At 41.0% G+C, this 25387-nt stretch overlaps 1 protein-coding gene across 1 annotated transcript in view; it reads right to left on the bottom strand.

Moving 5' to 3' along the window:
- The window catches only part of ADAMTS12 (ADAM metallopeptidase with thrombospondin type 1 motif 12), a 402846-nt gene that overhangs the window by 111855 nt on the left and 265604 nt on the right, over nt 1-25387 (bottom strand). The window contains exons 14-15 of the mRNA XM_027980135.3: nt 12605-12725; nt 399-643 (exon numbers count right to left, since the gene is read on the bottom strand). Coding sequence (XP_027835936.2) covers nt 399-643; nt 12605-12725 — 366 coding nt within the window. The remainder of the gene's footprint in view (nt 1-398; nt 644-12604; nt 12726-25387) is intronic.

Below are 25387 nucleotides of genomic sequence, written 5' to 3'. Positions count from 1 at the left end.
ATCTTAGGGCCCCTGGCATTCCATCATGAGAGTTTCAGCAATTTTAGGCAATAAAAGATTTTCCCCCTTGTTCCTCGCTAAAAGGTTTAAGGATTCTTAATGAAGGTATACTAAGTCGCTTCAGTCATGTCTGACTTTTCACAACCCTATGGACTATAGACTGCCATGCCCCTCTCTCTATGGTGGCTCTCCAGGCAAAATCCTGGAGCAGGTTACCATGTCCTCTTCCAGGGGATCTTCCCAATCCAGGGATCAAACCTGCATCTCTTATGTCTCCTGCATTGGCAGGCAGGTTCTTTACCACTAGAGCCATATCCTCTAGCAAATACTTAGGAAAAGAAAATTAGAAAGATCCTAACTAGTGTAAATGTCAGCAGTTTCCTTCACTTCTGCATTACCTGGATCCACACTGACTCATTGGTGGGACCCGTGGCCATCAGTTTCTCCAGGTCTCCTTTTCTGTCGTATTGAAAGATGGTCCCTGCCAGCTTGTAGTTCCCATTCCATTGGATAATAAATCCTCCATTGAGGTAATATTTTTCAGGGTCTTCACTCCTGATGGCCAGAAAGTTTCCAGCTCCTTCAACCTCCATTACTCGTATGTCCCTGGCTCCTTTTGGAATCAGTCCGATGTCAACATAACCTAAGGAGGAAAGAAAGGCATGCAAGCTTAGCCAAACACAATCTGTTTCCAACCATTATCTATGCTCTTTCCAGCATCTCCACCATTTAGTGTCCTTGTCTTCCTGCTGGGTGGGTACTGAGACTGGCAGATGCACTACTCATGGGGAACTTTAAGGAGATTGGCCATGAGTAGAAATCTCAGGAGCTTTGTGACTCAGTACATAATCAGTTTTATGAGAGGAGAGGTGAAATAAATGAAGATCAGATTCTGAAGCTTTTGTGGTTGATCCAGCATTTATTTTTCTGTGATTTCCTGTTGATAGTTCAAAATGTTACAGCCCCTAGCCAGCTTCCCATTTGCATTTTGCTCCCCATTTGTTGCTGCTATCAGATTAATCTTCCTGAACACTTGCAGTGGCTAAATCTTTTGCCTCATCCTCATTGCCTGAAAATTAAAAACAGGTGAGGAAATAATTTAATCATAGCTTAAATTCATTAAGAGAATTCTGTAGGGAATCTTGGATTGATTGCCACCTGGTACACTTGAATACAACTTATGATGAGAAACTCAGCTCTGAGCACAGTTTTTTATATTGCTGGACAATTGTACTCATTAAAAAATTTTTTTTCATATTTTCTTATGTTTTGATGAAATATAAACTTATGTTTTATTCTCATGTGTTCTAATCCAACATTCTCAAAAAACAGAACATCCACTTAAAGACCATGATCAATTCTAGCTACAGTCTTATCCTCGCTTATTGGTTATTATGGTAGGAGACCTAAAGGCGAGAAATGGAATTAAAACATGAAGGGTTTCCTCTCTTTGCCAGACTCTAAGCTAAGCCCTTTATGCATTCATCTTATTTATGCTTCTTAAGAACATAAGAAGCATATGTTCACCACGTTATAGCTGTTATAGAAAGGAAAGACTCTGGGGAAGGCACTGGGAAAGGTGTACTGGGCGTGAGAGTCAGACATCAGTTCTAGTTTCTGCACCACAATAAGCTCCATGATGTCCATCAACTTATTCAACTGCTTTGAATATCATCTGTAAAAGGAAGGAGCTTGAATGAGATGATGTCTGACATCCTTCCTAGCGCTGATAATCAATTATTTTGCCCATTTCTAGGCTACATTTTCTGTGTTCCTTTACTTTTTCCATGCAAAACTTCATTTATTTATTTATTTTTGTTGTTGCTTTTTTATTTAAATTTTTGTTTTTACTTTATTTTGCTTTACAATACTGTATTAGTTTTGCCATACACTGACATGAATCCGCCACGTGTGTACATGAGTTCCCAATCCTGAACCCCCCTCCCACCTCCCACCCCATATCATCTCTCTGAATCATCCCCATGCACCAGCCCCAAGCATCCTGTATCAAAACTTCATTTTAAGATCTTGATCATCCTGGTCATTTCCCACTGGATTTATCCTAGGTTTTATACTGACTAACAAGCAAGCCCTCATCTCTGTCACCTAAAAGTGCCCTGACTGCTTTCTTTCCCTCAGACATTAACACAGCACAGAATCCTGGGTGTTAAAACCCACAACAGGCCAGCAGGAATGATTTACTCAGAAGCCGTGCACAGGCCACAACTTCAGCTCTATTTTTCAAACTCACAGCTGCCATCCAAAGGAACCAAAGTGTAGGGCATGGAGTACTTGATTAAACTCCACTAGGCCCTTACAAACTCACCCGAGACACTTGATTAAAACTACTAATTTACAACTAGCAGGGCAAAATATTTATCACATATAATTGAGGGTAATGCAATTGTTTTAAAAACTTTGGAACACTGCTTCCTATAGCCATAGCAGAGCTTCTTGTAGCAGAGCTCATGCAGAAAAGCCAACTGGCATTAAATAGGATGCTGCTGTTGTTTAGTCGCTCAGTCATGTCTGACTCTTTTGAGACCCTATACACTGGAGCCTGCCAGGCTCCTCTGTCTATGGGATTTCTCAGGCAAGAATACTGGAGTGGGTTGCCATTTCCTTCTCCAGGGGATCTTCCAGAACCAGGGATTGAACCCATGTCTCCTGCATTAGCAGGTGGATTCTTACCACTGAGCCATCTGGAAAGTCCATTAAATAGTATGATAACCACCATATTCCTTGTCTTAAAACAAACAAAAAACCAAACAAAATAAAAAAGCTATGAGAAATAGATGAGAAAACAACCCCCAAGAGTTTGCTTTTTATTTCCACTTAAGAATATTAAATTTAGAAATATTTATTGTGTGTAGATTCTGCCATATTAAAAGGGGAAGTATATCAAATTTAAAATAAAAGATTTCATTGAATACAATATCTGCTTCTGAACAGTTTGTAGACAGAAGGTGTAAACAGGCAGATTTAGCCATGAGCAAACGTAATACATATTTATAATATATTTTTGCAAAAAAACACCAAAAATGAAACCCCAAAAATAGAATTCTGATATTTGGAGTTAAAAAGAACCACAACATATCCACAGACTCTTACACATGACAAAATAGCCCACAATAGAGAGGAGTGTAAAATGAGAAGTAAAAGTTTCCATATCCCTCCACCCAGAGTCTTAAATCCCAAAGATAATTACACTTAATAGTTTCTTGGATTCTCTTTCGAAACCTTTCTTTGTACTTATAAACACACATACATGCTTTTTTAAACAAGTGATATATCATACTATATGAACATTTTAACTATCGCTTTTTAAATTTAATGTACCTCTCATATCTTTCCACATTTTTGAGCATTGCAACAACTGCCAAAATGACATAAACCTATTTTTTAACCAACACACTGTTAATGGACATTTAGGTGGAAGGGAATGACCATCTATCTACAAAATGAAGAAATGTTTTCCAAGAGAGGAGGCAATCTATGCTATATCACACATATGTATGTGTGTATATATATATACACACACACATATCTATAACCAGGATTTGTTAAAACCTAAAACAGCATTTTTAATGAAAAAATATGATTGGTAGAACAGACATGAAAAAAGTCCCCTTGAATGTCTCATATTCATGGGTCTTCTTTACAGAAATGAGAATCATATAAAAAAAGCTGTAGAGGTGAAGGATTATTGAGACATTTATTTGATGTCAAGGGAAAATTTACAGGGTTGGTAAGACTATCCCTCAAATAGTAAGAAAGATTAATATATTCATTCAGCAAATCACTTTTCTTTCATTTTCCCCAGTAAACACTATCCTTTTGCACCAGTACTGGGGAAAGCAGAAAGACGTAATCTTGACCTCAAAGAAGGAGTCTCTTCTTTGTCCACGGAGACCACCTGGAAAAACCATCTCTGAGTCTAAAAATCTTAAGCTAAAAGAATATTCATGACCTTTGAGGATGGGGTAGAAGACTGGCCTCACTTCTGAAGACATATCATAGGAGGAACAGTGGATTATTGTGCTAATATGCATCTTATCCAACTATTCTAAAAAAGGGATTTGCTCACTGGCTTATTTTGTTTCCAGTCTGTCACTTCAAATAAAAATGTGTTTATGAAGAGGTCATACTGTTAACCCATGCAATTTATCTACAGCTACCAGATTGCCTTTTCCTTTTTAAAAAAAAATTTGTTCTGCCAGTTTGTGGCAAGCAAGACGATCCTCACTGCAGGCCAAGATGTCATGGTTTCTGTGAGGAAAGTTTTTTTTTTTTTTTTTTTTGCCTGGGAAAGACAGATCACTCTTCTGAAGCCTGGCTTGACGGCAGTGACACATTGGTGTCTGGTTCAGATTCAAACCTGCATTTGACCTTCTCACAAATCACAGTGAGGAAGAGCTACATAGAACTGTATTCATCAGCTAGGTCTTTGAGAATTAAAGTGTTCCAGATTTGGAACTTTAGCCTCAATTATTTCAAAATAGGGTAGGAAGGGGCCTGGAGTCATGGAACACACCATGAGCAACTATGATCCTCTTGTTATTGGGTTGGTTAAAAAGTTCATTCAGGTTTTTCCATAAGATCTTACAGAAAAATCTGAATTAATTTTTTGGCCAATCCAATAGAAACCGGTGGAAACAGCAGAGGGAACAGACAGAGGCTTCCTGACTCTGAACACTTCCAGGGTAAAGGCCCACAGTCCTGAGCCCAGGAAGTCTTTCAGCTCTTCTGATGGGAGAACTTCTGTGTAAAGTGTCCATTCTCCCTACTCCCTCCAACTCAAGGTTTCCCAGAAAGTGTGACTTAGGACAGTTTCCAAGTAAAGGTGGTATTTTGGTAAATATGGTTTCAAGAAAGCCATATCCTCTCTCACCATTATCTCCTAACTTCTGCCTCCAATTCTGTCTCTGGGATGTTTTCTTATGTGATTCTCATCCCCTTTACATGAACTTCTTTAGTCCAGGCCCTCATCTCCTGGACCTGGGTTGATATTCCAGCACTGGGCTCTCCTATTCCAGGCAATTTTGTATGTCATTGGCAAACTAGTCTTTCTATGACACTGACCTCCTCACATCATTTCACCTTTCTAAAATCATATAATGGCCCCGTATGTGCTGTGCCAAGTCACTTCAGTCATATCCAACTCTTTGCAACCCTACGGACTGTAGCCTGCCAGGCTCCTCTGTCCATGGGATTCTCCAGGCAAGAATACTAGAGCTGGTTGCCATCCCATCTTCTAGGGGATCTTCCTGACCCAGGGATCAAACCAGTGTTCTTATGTCGCCTGCATTGGCAGGCAGGTTCTTTACCACTAGCATCATCCTGGAAGCCCCAGAATGGTCCCTATTCTCTCTTACATCAATAGGAAATAAATTGAATATTGTGGGACAGCCTAGGAGCAACTTTGAGTCGTGAAGCCATATCATTTCTTCTTAAAAGCATCTCAAGTCCCACTCCCCAGACTTGTATGGACCCTGCACTCAACACTGAGGCCACAGCCCTGACCTGTGCTGTGAGTGCTCTTAGTGGGCTCTCTTCATATTCATGATCACATTAGTTTGTCACAGAGCCTAGAGGCCCCAAGCCAAAGTCCACAATGTGCTTCATTATGGAATTAAGATGGGCATTTAAGTTATAATTTTTGTCAATTCTGAATTCTATGTGAATTTAATCTTTTGACCGTGAAGATCAGTAGCAGAACCTAGGGAACTGCAGCCAGAAGTACTAAATACATAAACAGACAAAATCAATACAGGATGGGATCCAGGGGGTCAGTACACAATTTCAGGCAGCTGCTGCTTTTCCTCCATTCTGGAAATCTCTTCTAAAGATATGGATGCTAGTAGCAAGAATTTAAGAACATTCTGTGTGTTTCTTCTGTTCTCTAGACTCTAGACCTTTTTTTCAGCATGTTGAATTGTAAAAATAAAAAAAAAGAAAAAGAAAAACTGTATGTAAGGTATATTAGACAGTGGAAACTGAATTAAGTATTGTGCCAAAAGACTTAAAGTAACATGACTATGTGCATCAAATCCACTCAATAGATATGCAAATGTGTTACTTAAAATATAAAATTAAAGGTGAACTTTATACAGTAACTGTTCTAGTTCCATAAAAAGATTTGAAACAAAAGTTGAACACAGTCTGCTTAGGACTAAATAAAGGAGGTAGGAATCAAGGCTGGTGGTTTGGGTCCTGAGTTAAGTGACACAATCAGTTGTAGGAGAGTTCCAGGGTGCTCAGAGAATGTGGTCCCTTGTTGCCAGCATCAAAACAAAGCAGGTCCATGAGAATAAGCCAAGGATTTGGGTTAGTGGTCAGAGGACCTGGCATTGGAGGGGTCAAGAGAAGCCAATAAAGGCCAAAGGAGTCCAGAGGGGTGGTTTTAGGAGGTCAATGGATTAAGTGCAAGAAGTTTAAAAAATACCAGAAAAGAGCTAGCTAATATTAAAGATCAAGGTAGGTGAGTATTACAGAATCAAGGAGATTAGGCAGCAGGAAATAAATCATGCTGAGGAACTAGGCAACAAGGGGTCAATGTTCTAGACCAAAGAGAATGAGCTGCAAAAGTTTGGGATGAAGGCCAAGGCTCTGGGTGGCACCTTGGTGGTCCCCTTGGAAGAAGAGGGCTTAATAGTCTCCCAACTTCCTTTTGAAACAGGCTCTTAATTTAAATTCTCCCTAAGAGCGAAATGTCACAGTGGATTCCTGGTGGTTCCATCACCCAGATAGTGTGAGGAAACAAGCAGTGGGAAGAGTCACCATCTTATTCATTATTCTGTCCCCCATGCCAAGCACTCAATAAGTGCTCAATTAAAATTTCTCAGGTAAAAGAGCAAGTGAGTGAATGAACAAATGAACCAGGGAGTTCCTGTACATAGTACAGTGTACTCTGGGCCTAAGTTCTTCAAACTGAACATACTTTCCATCACAGTAACCATGTACTATACCTAGATGCCTTTTTTTACCCTCTTTCTCCATGAGAGGAAATAGAAGTTATTATGGAGGGTCTGGGGGCAGGAGGAGAAGGGGATGACAGAGGATGAGATGGCTGGATGGCATCACTGACTCAATGGACATGAGTCTGAGTGAACTCCAGGAGATGGTGATGGACAGGGAGGCCTGGCGTGCTGCAATTCATGGGGTCTCAAAGGGTCGGACATGACTGAGCGACTAAACTGAACTGAATGGAGGGTCTACAAGAGGATAGCCCTTTTGTTCCCCAAGCACGGTCCTACTTAAAAGAGTAGATGTCACCATCTAGTATGCAGCGTCAGATCTACTAAGCAGAGTTCCTCTTCCCAGAGAAAGATGGAAATTTAGCTGTTGAGACATTCCAGGGCAGCCATGAATAAAGACACCTTCTCCAAAAAACTCTGCCCAGCTTCAACACTTAGATATCAACAAATGATCAGCCTTGGTGCTGGGAATGGCAGAAGACAAAATACACCATGGAGGGTTGAAGGGGCCTCAGAAATGGCCCAGAGAGGTGGCTTCCCCAAGGTCAATGGCAATCTAGACCAGTAACCCCATCTTTTTGCCTCTGAGCATACTTCAACTCCACATTATTCTCTCTGTTTCTTAGAAGCACACACAAAAAATATAGAAAAAGGCTTGACTAGTATTTCATGCCTCCATCATCAAGAGCAGCAGCAGCCAGAGAGGAGGCGGTACTGGGTATGACTGCCATGGACATCTCTAACGCAGACTTTTTCAACTATAGCTCTACTGGGAAAAAAGCTGACAGCCAGAGTAAAGCAGGACAAAAAAGAGAACTCAGGCAGAAGCCACGGGTCAGCGTGGTCATGCAAGCTTTGAAGGATTTTTGAATCCTCGTGAGTGACTGAGCACATATTCTCATTATTTCCTAGTCATGGAGATAATTTTGCCACAAGAGCTAGTCTGCACCTGTTGCCCAAGTTCATTGCTTTTCAGTGTTGCCTGACATTACTTTGCCAGCTAAGGTCCGTCTAGTCAAGGCTATGGTTTTTCCAGTAGTCATGTATGGATGTGAGAGTTCGACTGTGAAGAAGGCTGAGTGCCGAAGAATTGATGCTTTTGAACTGTGGTGTTGAAGAAGACTCTTGAGAGTCCCTTGGACTGCAAGGGGATCCAACCAGTCCATTCTGAAGATCAACCCTGGGATTTCTTTGGAAGGAATGGTGCTAAAGCTGAAGCTCCAGTACTTTGGCCACTTTGCAAGAGCTGACTCATTGGAAAAGACTCTGATGCTGGGAGGGATTGGGGGCAGGAGGAGAAGGGGACGACAGAGGATGAGATGGCTGGATGGCATCACGGGCTCGATGGACATGAGTCTGAGTGAACTCCGGGAGATGGTGATGGACAGGGAGGCCTGGCGTGCTGCGATTCATGGGGTCGCAAAGAGTTGGACAGGACTGAGCGACTGAACTGAACTGAACTGAACTGAACTGAACTGGGTTTTCTTTCAAGGTCATGGTTAAGAACAGTGATAGGCTGTTCTTAAGGCTGAAGGTTCTGGGGATCTCCTGCACAAGTCCTGGAATAAAAAAGCAATCTTCAATCAATCATAGTTTCGTGTCGCAGCTACAAACACACACTTGTTTTGGGAATAATTCTCCAGAAGGAACTGCCACAAGCCACAGACTCTTGAGGGCAAATGGGAACCTCATGACCAGCTTGCTGTCAACAGCAGCAGCTCTGGGTGGAGACACAAAGAGAAAAGAATACTTTAGGACATGCACAAAAAGAGGAAGGATTCGGAGATTTCCATCTTTGGGCTGGCTCATCAATGAGCCAACTCACTGTAAAAGATCTGATGCTGGGAAAGCTTGAAGGCAGGAAGAAAAAGGGATGACAGAGGGTGAGATCATTGGATGGTATCATTGATTCAATGGATGCAAGTTTGAGCAAACTCCAGGAGATGGTGAAGGACAGGGAAGCTTGGTGTGATGCAGTCCATGGGGGTCGTGAACAGTCAGACACAACTGAGCAAATGAATAACAATCTTTGGGCTAGAATCAGAAAGTGACTAAAACCCAATATTTTAATACTGGATATGCAGTGTTGTGGAGAAGGCAATGGCACCCCACTCCAGTACTCTTGCCTAAAAAATCCCATGGATGGAGGAGCCTGGTGCGCTGCAGTCCATAGGGTGGCTAAGAGTTGGACACGACTTCACTTTCACCTTCACTTTTCACTTTCATACACTGGAGGAAGAAATGGCAACCCACTCCAGTGTTCTTGCCTGGAGAATCCCAGGAATGAGGGAGCCAGGTGGGCTGCCGTGTCTGTGGGGTCGCACAGAGTCAGACACGACTGAAGTGACTTGGTGGCAGCAGCAGCATGCAGTATCGTAACAATATTTGTGCTACAAAGGAGTTATAACACTCCAGCAAAACCACAGGCTGGACATCTAGGAGAAAATACCTACTCAGATATTATGTCAACATAGTTCAGTTCTGTTCAGTCACTCAGACTCTGCAACCCCATGAATCTCACCATGCCAGGCCTCCCTGTCCATCACCAACTCCTACAGTTCACTCAGACTCATGTCCATCGAGTCAGTGATGCCATCCAGCCATCTCATCCTCTGTCGTCCCCTTCTCCTCCTGCCCCCAATCCCTCCCAGCATCAGAGTCTTTTTCAGTGAGTCAACTCTTCGCATGAGGTGACCAAAGTACTGGAGCTTCAGCTTCAGCATCATAACTAGAGAATAAAGATTTGCTTCCTTTATTGTCAAAGGAATATAGAATCCATCCTATGAAAGACTTTTTTCACTGAAATTTACATGAGTAAATTGAATACCTACTGTGTATATATATATATATATATATATATATATATATTCATATACATCCTTTGTATTTGCTGATTTGAGGCTGGATGGAGAAAAAGCATGAAAGACAATTCAGCCTTCAGATTGCATTGTGTTAGAAAAAAAGAATACAATATAAGGTGCAAAAAGGGCAACAACACAAGATAGCAGGTAAACAAGTACAGAAAATAATACATTTGGTGTCTTCCAGGAGAGGAGCTTTCTCTTTTGACTTTGGCCTTTGCATAAATCATCTTCTCCAATACAATCTGATTCTCTTTCATAAAATTTTCTATCACTGTTTGGCCTCACTCAATCTGGGAGTGGTGGTGGTGGCAGCCAGCTTCTTTACAATGTTTCTAGCTTTTTTGGGCATGTAGCAAAAGTGGGTTCTGGCCAGTGTCCAGTGGGTATATGGAACACAGACCCCTAACTGGGTGTTGCAGAGTTTAGAATGAGTGCTTACTGGGTTTCTCCATTGTGCTGTGGGTGGCCATGCCAAAGGACTTTGAGAAAGCCGTCAGGGCAAAAACAGCATAAAGCTGACACACTCTCTGGATGTCAAGAGCCATCAGAAAGCGGAAAGGCAATGGGGATAAAAATGCTCAGTGGAGGGCATACAGCCAGATGGACTGCAGTTTCTGAGGTAGGTGTGGTAGAGGGAGGGAAACTCAAGATGTTTCTGGTCCGTTTTCCTCACTCCTAGGACACCAGGGCAGAGATGAGATCCCAGAATTAAAGCCTGATTTCCTAAGGGCTTAAAAGGTTAAGTGGTAGAGATTTGAGAATGAAAACTCTGCTTTTCAAAGGAGTTACCATAACATTATGGAGAAAGTGAAAGTTAAAGTCACTCAGTCATATCCGACTCTTTGCGACCCCATGGACTATACAGTCCATGGAATTCTCCAGGCCAGAATACTGGAGTGGGTAGCCTTTCCCTTCTCTGGGGCATCTTCCCAACCTGGTGACTGTACCCAGGTCTCCCACATTGCAGGTGGATTCTTTACCAGCTGAGTCACCGGGGAAACCCAAGAACACTGGAGTGGGTAGCTTATTCCCTTCTCCAGCAGATCTTCCTGACCCAGGAATCGAGCTGGGGTCTTCTGCATTGCAGGCGGATTCTTTACCAACTTAGCTATCAGGGAAGCTCTGTTATGGAGAAGGAAATGACAACCCACTCCAGTAATCTTGCCTGGAAAATCCCATGGACAGAAGAGCCTGGTGGGCTACAGTCCAGAGGGTCGTAAAGAGTGGGACACAACTGAGAGACTAAGCACGCACACCATAATGTTAAGAGCAGACCATGTCTGAGGCCAAAGATACAAAGCCCCACAAAAAAGAAATAAAATAGAGGTTAAATAAAGGAATGCAATTTTAAGTCTGACTTTTACTAATCCAAGTAAATAAGGTCACATCTAAATAATGAAAAGTATTTACATAACACCTTTGTAAAGACTGAATAAATATTAGCTATCACAGAGCACTTGACCATACACTTGAGATAAATGGGTTGTCATAGACATCCTTACTAAAATGCAAAAGATGTTTTGTGCATAATAAAGCTTTCAAATAGTAGATATGAAATATAATTCCACAAGGATAATTTGAAAGGGCAGGACAAGCATTTCACTTTACAATTTTACCTTACTGATTCAATAGCCAAAGATCAAAAAATCGGGATGGATGTTAAATTTGGGTTATTCACTATTATGTGTAGTAGGGAACAACAGGTCACTTAATGAATAATCTCTTGGGCAAACTTAGTCAGTTCATCCCAGGTGGTAAGCATGTCTAGAAGGGAGGTGCCCCAGGATCCGACTTCTGCCCTGGGCATCACCCCAGCCCTAGCACAGGGGTACTGTCCCATCTATACCTGAGTGGAGCACACTGGCCTCCCTACTCCCAGCACCTGCTTTCCTTGGAATCCAGAGAATCAACCACTGGACCCCTTACCTCCCCAGAGTAGCCTCAAGCAATGATTGATGGGAGCTGCCTTGTACTGTCTCAACTCCTCTCCTGGGCGGGCAAAATTCTGAAGTACAACAACTGCTATGCTGGCTCCCATGTAATGTAACTGGCTTAATGATACTCCCTTACCTGTCTGGTTATTTCTGGGGAGGAGCGAGGGTAATGAGCTCTCCAACCCCAAAGACCATTAGTAGCCTGAAGCTGTTAAAGGAAGAAATCTCAAAAAAGGTAATCATGGGGAAGGAAGGGTGGGGTGTGGGCAAGGAGGGCATGTTAGCTGGGAGAAGCCACCTGGAGAGACTGAAGGCACCACTGGGAGAGACCCTCTTATGGGGAGGGATTGGGAATAAGAGCAAATTGAAGTAACCCTGCCTTGCTTCTCCTCTGGTCCTAAAGCTACATCCTGATTCTTCTGTCTTTAAACCCACTGCTGGCTTCTCTGCCCTCAGTTATGGAACCTGCCCCATGTCTGCATCCTTCTCCACCAGCTTTTCATCCCTTCTCTCCCTCAGGTCTTGGTCCACTGGCCTTCAGCCCTGGATCCTCTCCCAGGGATCACATGATTAAACCTGGTCCTATGGGCAGCCACTCAGCCATCTTAGATCCCTAGTGCAACGTAATGCTTCCTGTAGTCGCTTAGCAATCAATCCCTTTTCTACAACTGCCAAGGAGCCTTTGTAGCCAAGGCTATATCTATTTTGAATTATGTGAAAGTTACAATCTGCTTAAAAAGTTACAATCTGCTAAAAAAAAAAAAAAAACAGCACTCCATCTTGACCTTCATCCTCAGCCCCCTGCCACTACAATTATTTGTTTTATTACCAGATCCTTCTTTCTGCTTAAACATCTTCTTCACAGTCTGGCAGGCTGAGCCATCCCCAAGGCACACACCACAGCGGTCCTCTGTGGCGTTGGAGTCGATCTCATAATCGCAGCCGACCATCTGCGGAGAACAGAGGTTAAGGGTGAGAGACACAGGCAGGAGATGCCACGCCTGCCCTGGACCACTGACTCCTCTTCCCACTTTGCTCTAGATGAGATCAGGGCTGAAGGCAGGCACATGTGTTTTACACTTGTTATGTTACATAAAAAATGTACACATCAGTCATTGTTCCTATATCAGGTATTGACTACGGAGTTGGTGGCCAAGATGCATACTTGGTATCCAAGAAACAACTGGAAAGTGCCCTAAAACACTAACTCCCATAGATTAGGACACAGAAATACTGAACACTGACTTGTACATGGCAGGTGGTGGTGGCGGTTTAGTCTCTAAGTCATGTCCGACTCTTGCAAGCCCAAGGACTGTAATCTACCAGGCTCCTCTGTCCATGGGATTCTCTAGGCAGGAATACTGGAGTGGGTTGCCATTTCCTTCTCCAGTACACAGCAGGAAGAAGAATAAAGAATAGAAATGGAGTCTATAAAAAAAAAATTTCCTTTTCCTGGTGGTGGCCAGAGCAATGCTCAAAGCATCCACTGATGATAAAGGCAACACTGCTCAGGGGGAAACGAGGTATACACTGAATGGGTTTGCAGTTTCCCCTGAGTGAGAAGCAGAATTGAAAACAGTTTCAAAAACAAAACAGTGAAAAACATCTTGGAATCATGAGTCATTGGAGCAGCAAATTTCTTTCAGATGTGCAAAGCTCATACCCTCTCCTCTCTAATGAGATTCCCAGGGATGAGGCAATGGTATAGTCATTGTCACCTACAGTCAGTCATTCACTCCCTTTACTTCCCTGGTTTCATGCTGAGACCACCCCAGTCCCACACGGGATGACATCTCGGACGTGCAGACCCACATCAGACTCTTGGGAGCCTCCTATGATCCCAGCCCCTACCACACATCACACTTATCATATCCCAGCCATCCTGAGCTCCTTCCTTCCAACTACACAGGAGAAACTGGTTGTTTCTCTCCTGAGCCAGGACTAATCTTGCTCATGTGCCCTGGACCCGATCCTTTCTCAGTGTTCTGTCTGTTGGTCCTTCCCAATCATCATCCTTCCCTCTCCACTGGTTCCTTCTCCTCTGCCTACCAGTACAGCCAAGTCTTTCCCATCTAATTTCCATACTGGAAAAGGAGAGTATTAAACTTGGGGTGTTTGGTGCCATCAGATACCCAAGAATGGTAACATTCTGATGGAAAGTCATAAAACACGGGAGCTTCGGCTGAAGTCCTTTGTCGCTGGCTCTTTTCTATGGCTTTTATTCCTTAACCACATTTCAATGATAGAAAGAGGGAAAACACACCATATTCTCTTAGTGGGATTTTTCTTTTCTGTTTGTGAAGAAGAATTGTGCCCAGGTAGTTTTTGTTTTTTTTTTTTTCTCTCAAAGATAAGTTCCTTTCTTATTTTAAAGCCACCTTGAATTGCCTGAAAGGAATAACCATTTAGGTCTTTAAATATACTCTTCCTCCACTAGCTAAATACAGAATGAATGCCCGTAGATAGAAAATGGCACCATTCCTCATTTAACCATCTCTGACTTTCTTTTATGTTTGAAGATTGTGCCACTTGACCCATTGGGAAACACAAAATGCTAAGAGATTTAAAAAACTCAATCACACTAATCACGATGGAAAGGAAAGAAACAGTCTGGATATGTGCCTTCAGTGGCCATAGGTAAAATGCCAGCCCTTCACAAGTGATGTATTTATGTCAAGCTTGATCATCTTCCAATAAGCTAAACTTTTCACATCCTATTCCCAGTGACTTCATTTCTTCACTGATTTGGAACGAGCCAGGGAAACATACTTTGCAACATAGTAAAGTGTTTTTAAAAATATCTACCAAGAGGGGATGGATTAAAAAATATAAAAAGGGACTTCCCTGGTGGTCCAGTGATTAAGACTCTGAGTTTCCACTGTAGGGGCCATGGGTGAAATCCTTGGTTGGGGAACTAAGACCCTGCAAGCAGCACAGAGTGCCAAAAAAACAGTGGAAAAATATGAAGAAAAAGAAGTTCAGAAAAACAAACACCTTGAGTGTATCTTTCTCTTCCACCAATATCTGCCTGCATCCCTCAGGGGGCAGGGGTGGGGAAGGAAACACACCCCCGTCAGATGCTGACCCAGGGCACAGCGTGTGGTGCTGGTGGAGACTTCACCCTCTGCTCCTCCAGCAGCCGCACACAGCACAGTCAACACTGGACTGAGTACAGAACCGAGGAAGCCCATCCTCCTGACTACACAGAACCTGTAAGGCTCTCAGGGAAAAACGAACAGACGTCCCTTTCTTCTGTGCACTGTGGTCTGGCAACAGGGCTACGATCGATAATACTGTCTGCCTTCAGCAGATCAGAGGGGGCTGTGCTGCTGCTACCAATGTAACGATGATTCCAGGAAGGCTCTCCTCCCTATGACTCTTAGGAGGCCAGGCAGCCACCCCACAGGATGCATTTCTTTACACAAGGAAATCACTCTAATTTCCTATCGTTATTTCTTTTCTTTTTTTTTTTTTAAACAGCTTTCTTGGGGGTGTAGCTGATATATAAAATACTATACATATTTAATTTTATAATTTGATGAGTTTAGACTCAAACAAACACCTGTGAAACCATTGCCACAGTCAAGGCAATAGACATATCCATCAGATTCAAAAGTTTCCTTGTGTCCCTTTTTTTGTGTGTGGTAAGAACACTTAACATGAGATCTACCCATTTCATAAGTTTTTAAGGGAACAATACAGTGTTGTTAACCACAGGCAATACGTTGTATAGCAAAGCTCGAGCCATATTCATCTTGTGTAAGTGAAACTTTATACTTGTTGAACAGCAACTCTCCACCGTCCTTAAGCAACCACTGTTCTCTTCTCTGCCTCAGTGAGTTTGACTATTTTAGATTCTCCTATATGCGGAATCTTGTAGCATCTGTCCTTCTGAGACTGACCTGTTTCACTTAGCATAATGTTCCTAGGCTCATTCATATTGCCAAAATGACAGAATTTACTTCTTTTTTAAAGTTGAGCAATATTCTGTGATATGCCTATACCACATTTTCTTTATCCATTCATTTGTTGATGAACATCTGGGTTGTTTCCATCCATATCTTGACTAGTGTGAATAATGTCACTACGAACTTGGGAGTACAGATATCATTTCAAGATCCTGATTTCATTCCTTTCGATATATACCTAGAACTGGAATTGCTAGGTCTTATGGTAAAAATTAAATTTTAATCAAATATTAAATATTTAAATTTAATTAAAGTTAAACTTGTATGTAAGTATTTAATTTAATCAAAATCAAATATTTAAATTTAATCAAAATTAGATATTATGATTTAATTAAAAGCAAATATTTTAATTTAATTAAAACTAAATTATTTTTAATTTTTTGATTTTTTCCATGGTGGCTGCATCATGGTACATTCCCACCAATGGTGCACAGGATTCCAATTTCTCCACATCCACACCAATACTCACTATCTTATGTGTGTTGGTAACAGCCATCCTAACAGCTGTGAGGTGATAGCTCATGAGTTTCACTTGTATTTCTCTGTGTTTAATGATGTTGAGCACCTTTTCATATATCTGTTGGTCATTTGCATATCTTCTTTGAAGAAATGTCTATTCAAGTCTTTTTAAATCATGTTATTTTTCTGCTATTGAATTGTAGAAGTTTCTCATATGTTTTAGATATTAACTTCTTATTATATATATAGTATGCAAATTTTTCTCCCACCCTGTAGGTTTCCTCTTTACTCTGATGGCTATTTCCTTTCCTGTGCAGAAGTGTGTCACCAATTCTTGACCTTGTCTTCTGAACTGAAGAGTATCCTGTCTTGATTATTACATAGAGAAATGAGGTCCCAGTCTTTCACTGGGGCTTTTACCCCTATGTAAGTGAATAACTAATTTTTATTACTTAAAATACTTACTTTAAGAAGTATTTTCTTACCTAATTCTCATTTTTTTCATCATGAGTTAACACTGTTTTACTTAGGAAATTCTCATATAACAGGACTGAAATACCAACTGGTGCCTTGACCTAATCCACTGAGAAGGTCATTCTTTCTTTCTGCAGTCCCTTGGCAAAGGCAGAGACTGGAAGAATGCCTAGTTCCAAGATGAGATTCATTCCCAGCCAATGGAACTTTAGTGTGAAGATAGGGCCAGTTACGCTTGCCTGAGAACAGGTAAATGACATTGTCCTTAACAAATGGGGCAGCAGCAATAATGCTTTCTCACCATAACACTGAGGGCCAGGAGCCTGGATCTGGTCTTCTGGAGAGATATTTGGCCCAGAGAAATTGCCACCTGGGTGTTCAGCCAATCACTGAGTTGGCCAAAACGGCCATGACAAAGAACAAAGAAGAGGCAGAAAGATTGTGAGAACAATGAGAAGGGAATCTAACAGGACAGCTAGGAAGACTGTCGGGCAAGGCTGAGGACTCAGCTGGGGTTAAAGACGTTGATTTATAAGGGAATCCACAAAGTTGAATAATTATTTTAAGAAGTGTACAGTAGACTTATTATAAGAGCAAAATCATTATGGTGGGTTGATCAGAATCAGGGTCCTAGGGTGAGAGGCTGATGGATGGCTAAGAGAAGATCAGGAGATGGTTGATGTGATAGTTTAAGGCATCAAGGCTGTTTTGGAAGGAAATGAAGCCAAAGCTGCACTGACTGGGAGAAAGGGAAGAGCAAAGGAACTGAAAGTCAGAGAACTGGTTACCGAAAGAAAGGGGTGAGTGAGCTGGAAGATTGGTGTCCTGTCTTAAGACAGCAGGTAAGACTGCAAAGCTGGGGTAGTAGGAAGAGTGGTGCGGATATCTGTTCATATATTTTAAAGCTTATTGCATGTCATACTTGTGACTAAAAATAGATGACATCTTGAAAAGTCATTGTTTAAATTTGTATCTGTGATAAACAAGCTTAGAAGTTCAGAGAATAGAAAGGCCAGAAATAAACTCATGCATTTATGGTCAGTTAACGTGACAAAGGAGGCAAGAATATGCAATGGGGAAAAGACTCTTCAATAAGTGGTGCTGAGAAAACTGGACAGCTACTTCTAAAAGAGTGAAATCAGAACATTATTTAATATCATATACAAAAATAAACTCAATATGGATTAAAGACCTAAATGTAAGACCAGATACTCAAAAACTCCTAGAGGAAAACATAGGCAGAACACTCTTTGACATAAATCACAGCAATATTATTCTGGATCCATCTCCTACATAATGGAAACAAGACCAAAAATAAACAAATGGGACCATATTAAAAGCTTTTGCTTTTGCTTAAAAGCAAAGAAAACCATAAAGAAAATGAAAAGAAAACCTATGGAATGGGAGAAAATATTAGTAAATGAGGCACCTGACACGGGACTAATCTCCAAAATAAGCAAACAGCTCATACAGCTCAACAACAACAACAAACAATTTTAATTAAAAGATAGAAGACCTAAATAGACATTTCTCAAAGAAGATAAACAGATAGCCAATAAGTACATGAAAATACACTCAACGTCACTAATTAGCCAAATGCAAATCAGAACTAAATGAGGCATCACTGTACACTGGTCAGAAGGGCCATCATTGAAAAATCTTCAAATAATAAATGCTGGAGAGGGTGTGGAGAAAAGGTAACCATCCTACACCACTGATGGGAATGTAAATTGGTGCAGCCACTTTGGAAAACACCATATAGGTTCCTTAAAAAGCTAAAAATAGAGTTGCCAAATGATCCAATAATCCTATTCTTGGGCATATATCCAGAGAAACTTTAACTCAAAAAGACACATGCACCCCAGTATTCACAGCAACACTATTTATAGTAGTGAAGGTGTGGAAGCAACCTAAATGTCCATCAATAAATGAATGGATAAAGACAATGTGGTGTATATGTACAATGGAATATTACTCAGACCAGGGGGCGCTAGTAGTAAAGAACCGGCCTGCAATTCAGGAGAAAGAAGAGACACAGGTTCGATCCCTGGGTCAGGAAGATCCCCTGGAAAAGGGAATGGCAATCACTGCAATATTCTTGCCTAGAGAATCCCACGGACAGAGGATCCTGGCAGGCTACAGCTGATAGTGTTGCAAAGAGTTGGACACGTGAAGTGACATGCATGCAAGGAAGAATGAAATAATGTCATTTGCAACCACATGGATGGACCTAGAGATTGTCATCCTAAGTAAAGTAAGTTAGAGAAAGACAAATACCACATGATATCACTTATATGTGGAATCAACAAAAATGATACAAAGTAACTTATTTATGAAACAGAAATAGACTCACAGACACAGAAAACAAACCTTAGCTACCAAAAGGAAAAGAGGGAAGAGGGATAAATTAGGGATTTGAGATTAACAGATACATAAGGGATGGAGCCAAAGCAAAAACAATACTCAGTTGTGGATGTGACTGGTAAAAGAAGCAAGGTCCGATGCTGTAAAGAGCAATATTGCATAGGAACCAGGAATGCAAGGTCCATGAATGAAGGCAAATTGGAAGCGGTCAAACAGGAGATGGCAAGAGTGAACGTCGACATTCTAGGAATCAGCAAACGAAAATGGACTGGAATGGGTGAATTTAACTCAGATGACCATTATATCTACTACTGTGGGCAGGAATCCCTTAGAAGAAATGGAGTAGCCATCATGGTCAACAAGAGTCTGAAATGCAGTACTTGGATGCAATCTCAAAAACGACAGAATGATCTCTGTTTGTTTCAAGGCAAACCATTCAATATCACAGTAATCCAAGCCTATGCCCCAACCGATAACACTGAAGAAGCTGAAGTTGAGCGGTTCTATGAAGACCTACAAGACCTTTTAGAACTAACACCCCCAAAAAGATGTCCTTTTCATTATAGGGGACTGGAATGCAAAAGTAGGAACTCAAGAAACACCTGGAGTAATAGGCAAATTTAGCCTTGGAATGCGGAATGAAGCAGGGCAAAGATTAATAGAGTTTTGCCAAGAAAATGCACTGGTCATAGCAAACACCCTCTTCCAACAACACAAGAGAAGACTCTACACATGGACATCATCAGATGGTCAACACCAAAATCAGATTGATTATATTCCTTGCAGCCAAAGGTGGAGAAGCTCTATTTAGTCAGCAAAAACAAGACCAGGAGCTGACTGTGGCTCAGATCATGAACTCCTTATTGCCAAATTCAGACTTAAATTGAAGAAAGTAGAGAAAACCACTAGACCATTCAGATATGACCTAAATCAAATCCCTTATGATTATACAGTGGAAGTGAGAAATAGATTTAAGGGCCTAGACCTGATAGATAGAGTGCCTGATGAACTATGGACAGAGGTTCATGACATTGTACAGGAGACAGGGATCAAGACCATCCTCATGGAAAAGAAATGCAAAAAAGCAAAATGGCTGTTTGAGGAGGCCTTACAAATAGCTGTGAAAAGAAGAGAAGTGAAAAGCAAAGGAGAAAAGGAAAGATATAAGCATCTGAATGCAGAGTTCCAAAGAATAGCAAGAAGAGATAAGAAAGCCTTCCTCAGCCATCAGTGCAAAGAAATAGAGGAAAACAACAGAATGGGAAAGACTAGAGATCTCTTCAAGAAAATTAGAGATACCAAGGGAACATTTCATGCAAAGATGGGCTCGATAAGGGACAGAAATGGTATGGACCTAACAGAAGCAGAAGATATTAAGAAGAGGTGGCAAGAATACACAGAAGAACTGTACAAAAAAGATCTTCATGACCAAAATAATCATGACGGTGTGATCACTCACCTAGAGCCAGACATCCTGGAATGTGAAGTCAAGTGGGCCTTAGGAAGCATCACTATGAACAAAGCTAGTGGAGGTGATGGAATTCTAGTTGAGCTCTTTCAAGTCCTGAAAGATGATACTGTGAAAGTGCTGCACTCAATATGCCAGCAAGTTTGGAAAACACAGCAATGGCCACAGGACTGGAAAAGGTCAGTTTTCATTCCAATCCCAAACAAAGGCAATGCCAAAGAATGCTCAAACTACCGCACAATTGCACTCATCTCACACGCTAGTAAAGTAATGCTCAAAATTCTCCAAGCCAGGCTTCAGCAATACGTGAACCGTGAACTCCCTGATGTTCAAGCTGGTTTTAGAAAAGACAGAGGAACCAGAGATCAAATTGGCAACATCTGCTGGATCATCAAAAAAAAGTAAGAGAGTTCCAGTAAAATATCTATTTCTGCTTTATTGACTATGCCAAAGCCTTTGACTGTGTCGATCACAATAAACGGTTTACAATTCTGAAAGAGATGGGAATACCAGACCACCTGACCTGCCTCTTGAGAAACCTATATGCAGGTCAGGAAGCAACAGTTAGAACTGGACATGGAACAACAGACTGGTGCCAAATAGGAAAAGGAGTACATCAAGGCTGTATATTATCACCCTGCTTATTTAACTTATATGCAGAGTACATCATGAGAAACGCTGGACAGGAAGAAGCACAAGCTGGAATCAAGATTGCTGGGAGAAATATCAATAACCTCAGATATGCAGATGACACCACCCTTATGGCAGAAAGTGAAGAGGAACTAAAAAGCCTCTTGATGAAAGTGAAAGAGGAGAGTGAAAAACTTGGCTCAAAACTCAACATTCAGAAAACGAAGATCATGGCATCTGGTCCCATCACTTCATGGGAAACAGATGGGGAAACAGTGGAAACAGTGTCAGACTTTATTTTTTGGGCTCCAAAATCACTGCAGATGGTGACTGCAGCCATGAAATTAAAAGACGCTTACTCCTTGGAAGGAATGCTATGACCAACCTAGATAGCATATTGAAAATCAGAGATATAACGTTTTAAACAAAAGTCCGTCTAGTCAAGGCTATGGTTTTTCCAGCAGTCACGTATGGATATGAGAGTTGGACCATAAAGAAAGCTGGGCACTGAAGAATGGATGCTTTTGAACCATGGTGTTGGAGAAGACTCTTGAGAGTCCCTTGGAATGCAAGGAGATCCAACCAGTCCATTCTAAAGGAGATCAGTCCTGGGTATTCTTTGGAAGGAATGATGCTAAAGTTGAAACTCCAGTACTTTGGCCACCTCATGCGAAGAGTTGACTCATTAGAAAAGACTCTGATGCTGGGAGGGATTGGGGGCTGGAGAAGGGGACGACAGAGGATGAGATGGCTGGATGGCATCACGGACTCGATGAACGTGAGTTTGAGTGAACTCTGGGAGTTGGTGATGGACAGGGAGGCCTGGCATGCTGCATTTCATGGGGTTGCAAAGAGTCAGACATGACTGAGCAACTGAACTGTGCTGAACTACCCTATATGAAATAGATAAACAATAAGCTACTGTATAGAAGCTACCTATTGATCTCTACCTACTATTTAGCATAAGGAACAATATTCAATACCTTGTAATAACCTACAGTGGATAAGAATCTTAAAAAGCATATATATATATATATATATATTCCCTGGTAACTGAGCTAAAGAATCAGCTCAGGTAAAGAATCCTCCTACCATACAGGAGACCCCAATTTGATTCCTGGGTCCAGAAGATCTCCTAGAGAAGGCATAGGCTACTGACTCCAGTATTCTTGGTCTTTTCTGGTGGCTCAGACAGTATCTACCTGCAATGCGGGAGACCTGGGTTCAATCCCTGGGTTGGGAAGATCCCCTGGAGGAGGGCATGGCAACCCACTCCAGTATTCTTGCCTGGAGAATCCCCATAGACAGAGGAACCTGACAGGTTACAGGCCATGGGGTGGCAAAGAGTTGGACATGACTGAACAACTATGCATAGCACAGCACAGCATACTGAATTACTTTGCTGAATACCTGAAACACTGTAAATCAACTATACTTCAATAAAAAGTAAATTACATACAAAGAAAGAAGAATACCACATTACCTAGGGAGAGATATTAGCCCAGCCCTTTACTTCATATAAGATTCAACAGCAGAAGAGAGAAGAGCAATGTTTACAAAATTTAGGGGGAAAGACAGTGTGATGCTCCAAATTTTGTACCTAGTCAAGTGTCCTTCAAGAATAAAAGCAAATTTATACATATTTTTAAATGAGAAAGAACTCTGAGGATGCTATACCCATTAACGCTAAAAAATCTAGCAGAAGATGAGTGTAAATCCTCCCCCAAAAAGGACAGGAAAAAATAAGTTGACTGCAAATACCACTTTACTTAAAATCTTAGCCTTGTGTAGATACAGAGGGTAAATGAAATAGTATACAAAAATTCAATAAATAGAAAAAAAAATGAAGCTTAGAAATCCAGTACAGGTTAAAAAAAAATTGGGAGAGGAACACAGAGTTACTTCCCCTACAAAAATTCAGTTCTGATCAACATTCAATAATTTCCTTGATAACAAAATCTGCAAATCTAACATGCCAAAATGGTGGCAAGTATCATAATTTCAAAATAGCTAAGTATATGAGTATAAGCAACTATAGCAGGTATTCATATGACCATAAACAAACATTTTCATATACACAAAGATGAATCAGACACCATATACATTTTTTTCTGATGGTGTAACTTTTTCTTTCAATACATGTTCAAATTCCCTTTGAAAAAAACTGTAGTAAATGAATAAGAAGACTAACAAAAGCTGAAAATGACTACAATCTGGATCTTTAAAAGATAAATTGCATTTAGGCTATTAAGGTAAATTTGATTTGACATACTTTCTCAGCTTAAAAACTTAGCTCAGTGTGGTACACACAGAAAGCGAGTAATTAATGTTTCTGAAAGACCTTAACTGGTTACCAGAAAGAAAAAAACAAGCTGAGAGAATCTGACTTATTCTACTAAGCTGATTTAATTGCCTTCAAGAGAGATACCCAACACCCCTTATATTTCCATACAAACTACTTGCTTTCTCCATCAAAAGCTAAATACAGTCTCTATACAGGCAAAGGTATTTAAGTCTAACAGATAATTTTAGCATCACATTCATTTCTTGATGACTAAAGTTCTCAGCCTTTAACAGCATATGGCAATCACCTGAGGAGTCTTAAAAATACCAATGCCTAGTCTCCACATCCAGGTGATTCTGAATTAATAGGGTGGAGATAGAACCAGACATCAGTATGGTTTTTAAAAGCTCTCCAGCTGATTTTAATAGTCAGCCAGGCCTGAGAACCACTGTATTAAATGGCCATGGGCTGTTGGGGCCTAAATTAGCCAAACTTTTTCCTACTCTGGGGAACAGACCTAACCTAAAATATATTAATTATTTTTGGCTCTTTGTAGGTACAATGGTAATTAGTGTGTCAGGAAGAGAATTTTGCCTGAGTTCCTTCTAATTTAGAGTCTGATTATGACCTGCTGTTAGCTCACTCAGTCCTGGGAAACATATACTGCCTCCCTGTGCTTTGGTCAGGACTGAAATAAGTCCATCAGCAATGGCAGGGTGATAAATTCACCTTCCCAGAGTGCTAAACACTGATGGCCAGGATCTTCTCATGATGATAACTCAGTCCAATAGAAAAACTGTGACAATTACTTGCAAAAATGAGTAAAATATATTAAGAGGTTTTGGTGTGCCATGGGCTCTGTTAAGGGCTTTACATATAAAACTCTATTTAATCTAAAAAGATATGTTAATATCTCAATTCTGTGAAAGATAACTGAGTCTTAAAAAGATGTATAGAGTTACACAGCTTGGAAATAGTGGTACTGGGTTCATATTCTAGAGCCTAAGCACTAAGCCCTTGTGCTTTACTAATAGTTCATTATTTTTATATAGCTTTTCTTTCATTGATTAAAAACACCTTCTCTTTATTTATTTTTGGCCATGGCGCATGGCATGTGGGATCTTAGTTCCCTGACCAGGGATCAAACCCATGCCCCCAGCTGTGGAAGTACTGAGTCTTAATCACGGGACCATCAGGGAAAGTCCCCAAAACACTTCCTCTTTAAACTGAGGTTTATGACCAAGTACTGGATCTCAAAACTTGTTCCTTAGTTCCTTGCAAAACAGACTGTAAGCAGTGGGAGGAATTCCACAGTGGTTGTACATATAAATGCATTAAAAAATCAGTTTGGTCACGTGGTCATGTCTGACTCCTTGTGACCCCATGGACTGCAGCACGCCAGGCTGCCTTGTCCATCACCAACTCCCAGAGCTTGCTCTAACCCATATCCATTGAGTCGGTGATGTCAAGTCTGATTAAAAATCAGACCCAAGTTATTTATATAAAGGCAAGAGTTTCCTAATGGAGTCAATGTGAAAAGTTAAACTGATATCAGAAAACCTGGTTTATAATTATCAGTCTATAATTATGCCATCTCTCTGATCATGCTGGTGATCAAGGTGAATTAAATATCAAAATGCTTTGTGAAAAACACTATATAATTATTAGTTTTTCCTCAAACTTACTGTTGCCAAGTAACCAATGAGAATTCAAAGTCACTGAAATAATTCAAGTTGCCTTCTCCTAATAATTCCTCCCAAGAATTATTCCTCCAAAGAATAATTTGATTCTTCTTCAGTTTGACTCAGCTCCATGCCTGAAACATCACAGAGCACATCAATAGCTCAAGAAATGAAGACAACAGCAGGAGGACATTTGGTTTCTAACTGTGACCTTGATGAAAACTGAAAAGTCTTGTCTCACAGACTATAACAATACCAGTCCACATGCAAATACCACAAAAGC

The sequence above is a fragment of the Ovis aries genome, chromosome 16 (genome assembly GCF_016772045.2).
Source record: "Ovis aries strain OAR_USU_Benz2616 breed Rambouillet chromosome 16, ARS-UI_Ramb_v3.0, whole genome shotgun sequence".
Lineage (NCBI taxonomy): Eukaryota > Metazoa > Chordata > Mammalia > Artiodactyla > Bovidae > Ovis > Ovis aries.
The sequence above is the reverse complement of the archived record's forward strand: the minus strand, read 5'-3'. Positions and strand labels throughout refer to the sequence as shown.